The 10,039-nt window shown below is 32.4% G+C and overlaps 2 protein-coding genes across 3 annotated transcripts; one reads left to right on the top strand and one right to left on the bottom strand.

Annotated features, from left to right (window-relative positions):
• The first annotated feature begins 4,304 nt into the window (after positions 1-4,304).
• On the top strand, positions 4,305-5,311 carry LOC101491926 (uncharacterized). The gene has a single exon (XM_004509298.4). The coding sequence runs from the start codon at positions 4,584-4,586 to the stop codon at positions 5,130-5,132; it is 549 nt and encodes a 182-aa protein (XP_004509355.1). The 5' UTR covers positions 4,305-4,583; the 3' UTR covers positions 5,133-5,311.
• A 578-nt stretch (positions 5,312-5,889) lies between these two features.
• Positions 5,890-9,390, bottom strand: LOC101491400 (uncharacterized). 2 transcript variants are annotated; one of them, XM_004509296.4, is made up of 7 exons: positions 9,093-9,390; positions 7,232-7,632; positions 7,110-7,137; positions 6,843-6,916; positions 6,546-6,712; positions 6,300-6,380; positions 5,890-6,195 (listed from the first exon to the last, which is right to left on the bottom strand). In XM_004509296.4, the coding sequence occupies exons 1-7, from the start codon at positions 9,256-9,258 to the stop codon at positions 6,147-6,149; spliced, it is 966 nt and encodes a 321-aa protein (XP_004509353.1). In that variant the 5' UTR covers positions 9,259-9,390; the 3' UTR covers positions 5,890-6,146. The 2 variants fall into 2 exon arrangements, with proteins under 2 accessions (XP_004509353.1, XP_027192578.1); XM_027336777.2 differs by having other exon boundaries at positions 7,232-7,604; positions 9,093-9,232.
• Positions 9,391-10,039: the final 649 nt, after the last annotated feature.

Here is a 10,039-nt window from a genome sequence, read left to right as displayed (position 1 = left end):
TTCTATATGCAATAATTGTATTAGGAAAATAATATAAGTCTTCTTAAAAAAGATTCCTCAATAGTAACAGAGTTTAACAAAATATCAACATATCTTATTATCAAAGACATTTTCTTTTGGTGACTAACATCAAGAGTACAATCAAGTATCATTGAGAAATACTTTACTTGTTTGATTTTTCTAACAATGTCATTTTTAATTGCAAAATCAAGCAAAATTATTAACTCAATTTCTATGTAATGTCCAAGATAATTAAAGTGTAATTTATCATTTGTAATACGTGTAACATGATTTTGGACAATTGGGTCAAATTCAACTAACATTTCAACTAAACCAAAAAAAATTTAATTGCTATGTCGTAGAATCTCTCATTAGAACCATAAAAGACCAAATTTTGTTTAGCAAGGATTTTCACTAGTGAAATAATTTTTTTTAAAACATTTTTCCAATGTTCCTTTTCTTTCACAATTAATCTTTAAGTCATTTTATCAATAATTTGACCCTTTTTCAGCCTTTGACACAACTCATACCAAGTTGTCATATTTTTAACATGATCCATGCTTATCTCATGCTCTCTATGTCTCTCACTAATCTCTATGTCAAGCTCTTTCGAATAAACAAGTCAATCTCTATCGCATTTATCTTTATTTGATAATACTTTGGTATACCCATTAGCCGTAAAATGTCTCTTCGAATTATCCTTAGGACCCTTTGCAATAGATAAATCTATTTTAAGATATTTCGTAACTAAAAAACCAATCATTTTAGAGTCAATAACATCCTAATTTCTTGGATCTAACAATATCATCATAAATCACAAAATCAGTAATGAGTTTCTAAAATCTGAAACTCTAACATCAGATTAAATCCTAGTAGATAATGAGTTCTTAAAATCAGTAAATCAATCCTTTCAAATAAATTGAGTTCCAAAATCAGTAAATCACAAAACATGACCATCAAGAATACTCTAACATCAAGATTATAACATTTGAACTTTGGTGTTTCGTATACTCACAATGATGGGTGTGAATAAGAGATGATAATTCAGAGAAATCAAATTTAGTGTCAAAGAAGATAGTCTCTGTTTAAAAAATGGGTATTTATTTTGGGCATAAAGTATAAATATAAAATTTTAAAGTGATCAGTATACAAAATTAAGGATATAAATATAATTTTTCAAATGTAAGATATATTATATAAAAAATTTGAGGCACTCCCTAATTGGGGGTCATCTGCGAATGTTCTGGTCGCACAGGGTTTATGGCTGACCGTGACGGTGTAAAATAGTTATATATTTTCGTCGGATAAAAAATCACCATCTTGTCATGTCTAATTTAATAAGTACCTTATACCACTTTGTAAAATCAGTATTTCGAAAACCATACCAAACCTACCGAAAATCAAGGAGGTGGACAGTTAGAGTGACCTATCAGACCAATGATGCACTCAAACCGATATGAACCAAAATAAATAAGGGGCACAAGGAGGAGTTGAACACAGGTCCTACATGGACTACCGAGGACATGCCAATGCCTCTAATAATATATACACACACATTTCAAACCAATTTTAGAAACGCCACCATAATTTATGATTTTATTTTACAAACGATCATTTTATTTTATTTATATATTTAATTGAATTAAAAAGTGCTCCATATATTAATTTTTTTAAAAATTTAAATGTTGTTTTTGTTATTTTATAACAGTTAAATATTTTTAAAATTTATTTAAAGATTCAGTCATGTCATCAATTCTAGTTCAATACAAATATTTTTTTATAGTGATTGATTCACATGACCGATTCATTCGGTTTAATCCAATTGAGTCGTGCAGTTCGACCAATAACTTCGTGGTTCAACCAATAATTCACTAACTCTATACTTTTATTGAATTGATCATCGAACTAGTTTTTAAAATATTATGTAAAATTAATTTACACTAAATGAATCATAAATTATAAAAGAGATGTGTGCATAAGGAAGAAATGAAGAAAACAAAATGGTAAACTAAACTGTCATTTTTATTTTACAATAAACTAAAATCATATTTACAAGTGTGTGGTTTTCCACTTTTCCTTTAAAAATATCTCCTTTATCCGATAAATGAACTTTGATATGATGTTGACATGTGACTTGGCAGGGTACTTGTTAAAAAAAAATAGTAATTTTAAATTGAAAAGAGATAAAATTGTACTTTTGAAATTTGAATAAAAGTTTAAGTTCATTTTTCTATATTTATTAAGCTAATTGACATGTGGTTAGTAAGATATAATTCCATTATTCCAATAAAAGTTTATTTATTTGTAAAGTATTTTATCTAGTCTCAAATACAAGTGAATTTTTTTTGATGTATTTGGCTTAAAGTTTCAACTAAATACATTAATTTTCTTTGACTTATATATTTGAAATCAGAATAATATTTAACTCATGTCATATCCTTACGACTCAAAGGGATAGTGGTTTGATGCTTAGGGTTTTTAACCAATCTTGTCTATCTAATAAGTTCGTTTTTGTCATTGGATTCACATTTAGGTCATTTTCGTCATCATTCGACTTATTTATTCCATTTAGGATTTTTAACCAATCTTGTGCATCCAATAAGTGTGTTTGTGTCATTGGATTAACATTTAGGTCATTTTCGTCATCCCTAGACTTATTTTAGTCCATTTAGAGTTTTTAACCAATCTTGTGCATCCAATAAGTATGTTTGTGTCATTGGATTAACATTTAGGTCATTTCCGTCATCCCTAGAGTTATTCTTGTCCATGTAGTGTTTTTAACCAATCTTGTGCATCCAATAAGTTCGTTAGTATCATTGGATTAACATTTAGGTCATTTTCGTCCTCCCTAGGCTAATTCTAGTCCATTTAAGGTTTTTAACAAATCTTGTGCATCTAATAAGTGTGTTCGTGTCATTGGATTAACATTTAGGTCATTTTCGTCCTCCCTAGACTTATTCTAGTGCATTTAGGATTTTTAACCAATCTTGTGCATCCAATAAGTATGTTTGTATCATTGGATTAACATTTAGATCTTTTTCGTCCTCCTTAGAGTTATTCTTGTCGATGTAGAGTTTTTAACCAATCTTGTGCATCCAATAAGTTCGTTAGTGTCATTGGATTAACATTTAGGTCATTCTCCCTAGGCTAATTCTAGTCTATTTAGGGTTTTTAATCAATCTTGTGCATCCAATAAGTGTGCTTGTGTCATTAGATTATCATTTAGGTCATTTTCGTCCTCCCTAGGCTTATTCTACTCCATTTAGAATTTTTAATCAATCTTGTGCATCCAATAAGTGTGTTTGTGTCATTGGATTAACATTTAGGTCTTTTTCGTCCTCTCCAGACTTATTATAGTCCATTTAGGGTTTTTAACCAATCTTGTGCATCTAATAAGTGTGTTTGTGATATTGGATTAATATAGGTCAATTTCGTCCTCCCTAGGGTTATTCTAGTCCTTTTAAGGGTTTTAACCAATCTTGTGTATCCAATAAGTTAGTTTGTGTCATTTGATTAACATTTAGATCATTTTCGTTCACCCTAGGGTTATTCTAGTCCATTTAGGATTTTTAACCAATCTTGTGCATCCAATAAGTTAGTTTGTGTCATTTGATTAACATTTAGGTCATTTTCGTCATCCCTAGGGTTATTCTAGTTCATTTAGAATTTTTAACCAATCTTGTGCATCCAATAAATTCGTTAGTGTCGTTAGATTAACATTTAGGTCATTTTCACCCTCCCTAAGCTAATTATAGTAAGAGATATTGGTTTGAATTTAACTTCTAGTATAAGGACAACTTTGAGACTTGAACAGTATGTGACCCTAATGACATTTTACGATTTAATTCACCTAAATTTTACTTTAAAAAATCATATTAATATTTTTCAATTTTTGTTAAAAAATAATTTAATTAAATATACTAGGAGCACACTGGAAAGTGGAAACAAAGTTGTAAAAATAAATTTTGAGATATCAATATAAAAAAAAGTAATAAAAATTCTAGAATTTATTGTCCAAAATAGATATTAAACTTCTGGTTCTTGAGTGTTATCCTATATAGAGGTGTAAGAAACAAATCAGTCTCTTGACAAATTCAAAGATCCAATCCAAATTAATTAAATTGAATTGATTTTTTATATTTAAATCCAAATCAAATAAAAAAATCTGACATTTTTAATTCAAATGTCTGTTCCACGTCATTCAAAATTAATTACCTAATTTTTAAATTAAATAATTACTTTTTATTATTTACTTATTTATTTCATACTCTATTGTGATAAAAGGTTACAAAAATCTCTTTTTTTTTATTTGGAATTTTTTCCATTACACTCTATCCCCATACTTTAAAAATGAAGTTATGGAAACTAGAAACTGGAGGCAGGGGGTGCAGAAAGTAATTCATATCAATTTTCACAAGTTCACAAGTTAAGTCCAAACCAAGTTACTTTTGGAGGAGTTTACATGATGTAGTACATATTCCAAATTGTCTATTGGCCCAAAGACAAGATAACTAAAAGGGATAAGAAAAATATAACCACACATTACCATTAAGCCATATTCATTCAAGAAAGAAGAGAGAGAGATGGAGACCACTTCCCTCTCTTCAAACTCACCTTCCCTCATCAATATCATTCTCACTAGACGTTCATTTTCACTACCATCTATCAGACACAACCATTTCCTCCCACCTCAACCTCACAGTTCCCTCACTTTTCACTCCATCATCACCTGCAGCAGCAGCAGTAGTAACACTGACACGAACAACGATGAAACAGACTCAGTTCAAGCACCAACAGATGAACAACCAGTTGAACTAAGGATACGGAGAAGATCGCGAAGACAAGCCAGACGACAGAGAGAGAATGGAGCTGTTTCAAATGGTATGCAGCAAGCCAGTAAGGTGAAGGCTGCTCCTAAGAAATGGGAGGAGATGAGTTTAACTGAGAAGGCAATTGAGCTTTATGTTGGAGAGAAAGGTGCTCTCTTTTGGCTTAATAAATTTGCATATGCTTCAATCTTTATCATGATTGGAGCTTGGATACTGTTTAGGTTTGTGGGTCCTGCACTTGATATTTATCAGCTGGATTCACCTCTACTGTCACCTGGTGATGTACTGAAGGGATCTTCCTGATCTCAAATTTTGAATTTCATGAAACCATTGAGAATTTGGTTTGTCTTTTATCACTGTGCATACAAAAGATTGGGTGTAATTTGAATGTATGTACAATACTACAACTATTTATGAGCATAAACAATGATTTTTGTTAAATGAGAGATGCAATGATAATACCTTTAGTTTTCTTCTTTTTACATTTGGGTACAAACACTTTTTGTTTTCTAGGGGTTGACTATATATAATCAATATATCAGTAGATATTTTGCTATTTATTGAGTAGTTACATCATGGTTGGGGAAGGATATTCTCATGTGACATGAAAGTTCATTGAAACTTTCACCATCATTGAAAAGGAGAGAGTAATCAAATGAAGGAAGATATGAGATTTAAGGGTGTAGATTTAAAAACATTGAAAAAAATAGAGGATTAATTCCCATCAGGGTCTCTTAATTTGGAATTGTAGTCGCAAAGCAATTGAGGAGAGCTCAAAACCTTGGAATTTGGGACCGCATCTGCATTTCTGGAGAACAATTTAAAACCATGGTTGCATCTAACAAGAAGTTGGACTAGCCATGCAAATTTTTTGGCAAGTCTACAGTTCTCAGTCATCGACAAATGGCATTGAAACTCAGTGAACGCCAATGATTAAATTTGGGCATATGAATTGAGGAACATCAAGTGAAGAGTACCATTAATACACTAGTGAACCAAAAGATTGTGTAACAATATAGTAACTGAACTTTGAGAAGGATGGATACACGAACAAAACAAGTGAACATAATAATCACAACTCCCCTAAAATCATGTATATTGTATTGAATAAAGTATTTATAATAAGCATATAACTTTTGGAAATTGAGAAATACACTGCCACTTCTAAGCATGGACCATTTAGGTCTTATATTTGAAAATAATTCATCTGTTGAGAATATCAACATTTGGCTGGCAAAGTACATGCTATAGATTCAAAACAAAACTCAACAAAACAAGGGCAAATAACAAAACTAGATACAACCAATGAATTCAACATTACACAGCATTGACAGGTTGCATCGGTGCCACTCTGTGTGTTTTACACCTGCAAATAATGAAACAGTGATTATTCAACAGTGATGACAGATGCAAACATACATGATGGATTCATAATGACTAGCATAATTTTGCCTTCATAATGAGAATGACCTGTTACACTGTAGTCTGGAAGCATAATTATGATTGTTGCAATTTGTGCACATCCAATCACCACTTCTCCATTGCTTAGCTCTAAAAAGTCAAATAGGTCAAAGAATTTAAATTTTGAGTCTATGAAAGTACAACAGTGTCATTGAAGACCTATATGATGTACAACTACAAGATAACAAATGTCCTGATATTTGTGTGTGTGTACGGGCACAAATGCATGAAGCTCAGTGGAGAAGAATTATTTACCCTTTTCCAAGGAGTGCGGCAGAAGAAACTTGAGGTGGAAACAACGGGGGCATTGCCGAACTTGAGTTAATGCTGGCGGTGTAAGCAGGGAAGAGTCCAGGTTTTGGTTCTGCACTGGTCCCTACTACTTGCTCTAAACAGGAATACGTTTGCTGCTGATCATTTGTCTGTAAAAAAAGAAATATTGTATGTAAGATTGTAAGAGCAGAAGAATATTATTAAAAAAAGACGATGTAAATGAAAAACCAAAGCGGTGGTCAGTGGATCAGAAAGTAACAAAAGAAACAAAATCCTTACAGGTCCTACGTTCAATCTCTTGTTATCCAAGTCATAAACCAATTCTTCAGAAGCTAACCGTTTTGTGCCTAGTGCTGAACACCGAAAAAAAGTGGAAACAGTATGAAGTTTAACATCAATTGCTACCAAAAAAAGGAAAAGCATCTATATTAAAGAGTCCCGGGAAGATTGGGAGATTATCCACCGGATATCAGAGCATAGTATCTGTAAATAGAAGATACAGCTTATGCAATATGCACTTACAATCACCAAGGAAAGAAGCCATACCTGGTGGAAAAGCATTGCATTTTTTACACTGCAAATTATTTCAACATTGAATCAGAAAAATAATGAATACTTGATTACTTGTGTAGCCAAACACCCTTTCGATATAAAATTTAAGACCATACCTGCGAGCGTGAGGAGTAATTATGGAAGCCACAGTTACAAATCCAGTCTCCATTGCGCCACCCTTTTGAATTAGATGTGTTTTGACTAGTTGAACTTTCATAAGGCTGTCCAGAACTATAATTTCCACCTGGTAGCCATAGGGAAACTGGATGGATACCGAACTTTTCTGCTCCAGTAACAGGCCAATTAGAATTCAAATTCAGCAACTGCGGTGGCACCCCGTTTCCAATCAATCCAAAGTTCATCTTTTGTTCTGGTCCTCCCGGTGCCCTGGAAAAGTAATGTGGATAAGTGGGGAAAGATGCTCCAGTCATAGCAATTGCTGGCATGGCCGCTACCTCCTTTGGTTGTCCGCACTTCTTGCATTTCTCTCTTGATGCATAATTGTTGTTAGTGCAACCTATTGTTCCATTGCATACAAACACAGGAGCCAGAGGAAAAGGAACCCACACCAACACGTCGCACGCACACCAACACGTCCATCCCACACAAAATACACATACAAAAAGCACAAACATCTCAACCTAGTTGATACCAAGGTCTTCATCTTAATTGGAAACAAAAGATCATAAACCATAAAATCCCATGCCAAGCTAAACTTGAGCATTATTTTACCATTAACAAGTAGGAAAACCTATACAGGTATGACATAAATACAGCTCAAATACATGATGGCATACCTCTGTCCTTGAGAGTAATAGGGTTTTAACTTAAACAAAATACACAAAGTTGGGAGTGTTATCAATAGCGGATTGCAGAAATAGTTGAATGCCGCATAGCAGTTGAAATAGCAGATAGCATTGCGAGCATATAGCGGAAGCCGCATAACAGTTGAAATAAGTCACTTTTATATAACTAAAGACATGTTGAATATAATAGAACATGGAACAGAGGCAGACAATAGCTTATATATTGAAAGGTTTACATGCTATGGTGAATATATAGGAGTAATACTCATTGACTCTTCAGTTTTTCTATCATAAAAATAGCTAATGTTTGGCAGTGCAGATTCTTTATATTCATTATTTTAAAACCCTAAAATTCCCTTTTTGTTCTATTGTCACTACACCGGCTATCACCTATGAAACACAGACACCTCTGAGAATAGAAGTGCCGCCATGTCCAACAAGTGAGTCGTATGACACCTCAAACAAGTGTCCCCAAAAAATATTTTTTTACTTCGACACACTTTAGGAATCCCTTGGGAACACTATTTAATTATAATAAACCAATGTATATCGGTGTTTGTGTCCTATGTTTTATGACATTAGTGTCAACGTATCTGTTTTGTGACAGTGTCGAGGTCTGTGCTTCATAGGCTATCGGAAACTGGAATAGCAACTGCTATAACCCTAATAGCAAAACTAGGATAGTGCCACTAGCGTTTCTCATAGCAAATTCATCAAAATCCGCTATGCTATAGCCCTACAACACCGTTATTGCCACTTTTTGACAACAACACCTGGGATATTAGTGAAATTACAATAACCAAAGTTTCACCATGAACTACACCCTAAACCACACATGAAACTATACCAACTACTATAAATCCACTTTGCAAAATAAAATAGCCACACTAAGACTAGTAAACTAAGCCAATTGGGAAAAAGTGACAAAAATGCTAAGTCTCTTATTCAATTTGATTGATGCATTTTCCACTCACTCATACCAACTTAACAGTACTAAATAAAAATACAGGAAACTGGTTCTTGTCTTATCCCTTGAACAAATCTCGAAGAAGTAAAAACTAAACCACTCAATTTAAGAATCACATCGATAAACATGAAAAATTAATCCAAAAGAGAAAATTCAAAATTTTCAATAAACAAATGATACACACACAAAAAGAGAGAGACTAACCGGTGCAGATCCAATCGCCGATACGAGGGAGCCACTTGGAATCAGCAGGGGTTTTGTTATCAACGAGGAGACGAGGTTGTTTGCAACGATTGCAGAATGATCTGAAAGCGTAGTTTCTGTTGTTGCAACTACTGCACTCCCAATCTCCTTCTCTACCTTCTCCCATTCTTCTTTTTCTTCTCAACAATTATTAATATTTTCAGTGTCTCTGTTTTCTGTTCTCGAGATTAAATTAAATACATAGATATATGACGAGGACGACCACCAAGAACAAACAAGGCAAATCAAAATAATTTACTAATGCCATGAATGAAAAATATAATAACAATTTACAATTATTTTGGTTTTGCGGATAGTTGGGCCTCAATACAAACAGGCTTTGAAAATTTTACTTTATACCATGCATGCATTTCTACCTATACCTCCACAAATTCCACAAATTTTTTAAAATGTCAAATTTATCTTTAATTTTTTTACTATTTTATCAACTATCAAATAATTCAAGTTTTCCGATACATAAAAGATTTTCAAAAATTATTGGAAATTTTTTTATAAGATTTTCAGTACAGAAAATTAAAAAGGTGTATAACGAAAAATCTTTTTTAAAGTTTTCCATTACATAAGGTTAAAAAGGTGTTTATTGGATATCTTTTTTAAAATTTTCTGATACAAAAGGTTAAAAAGTTGTGTTTCAATAAACTCATGGACCGGAAAACTAGTGAAAAAGTTTTTCAGTACCCATCTTTTAAAAAAAATAATAAATTAAAAAATAAATTAAATAAATAACAAAGTAATAAAAAATTAAAATTAAAAAGAACTTCTAAAAAACTTGTGGGTTAAAGTTTTCCGGTAACTTCTAAAAATGTCAAAAAAAAGTTTTCGATATTTTATATGTTCTGAAAATGTTGAAATAGGTTTTCGGGTACTTCCAAAAAATTTCAAAAAAT

Source organism: Cicer arietinum, chromosome 7 (genome assembly GCF_000331145.2).
Source record: "Cicer arietinum cultivar CDC Frontier isolate Library 1 chromosome 7, Cicar.CDCFrontier_v2.0, whole genome shotgun sequence".
Taxonomy (NCBI): Eukaryota; Viridiplantae; Streptophyta; class Magnoliopsida; order Fabales; family Fabaceae; genus Cicer; species Cicer arietinum.
The sequence above is the reverse complement of the archived record's forward strand: the minus strand, read 5'-3'. Positions and strand labels throughout refer to the sequence as shown.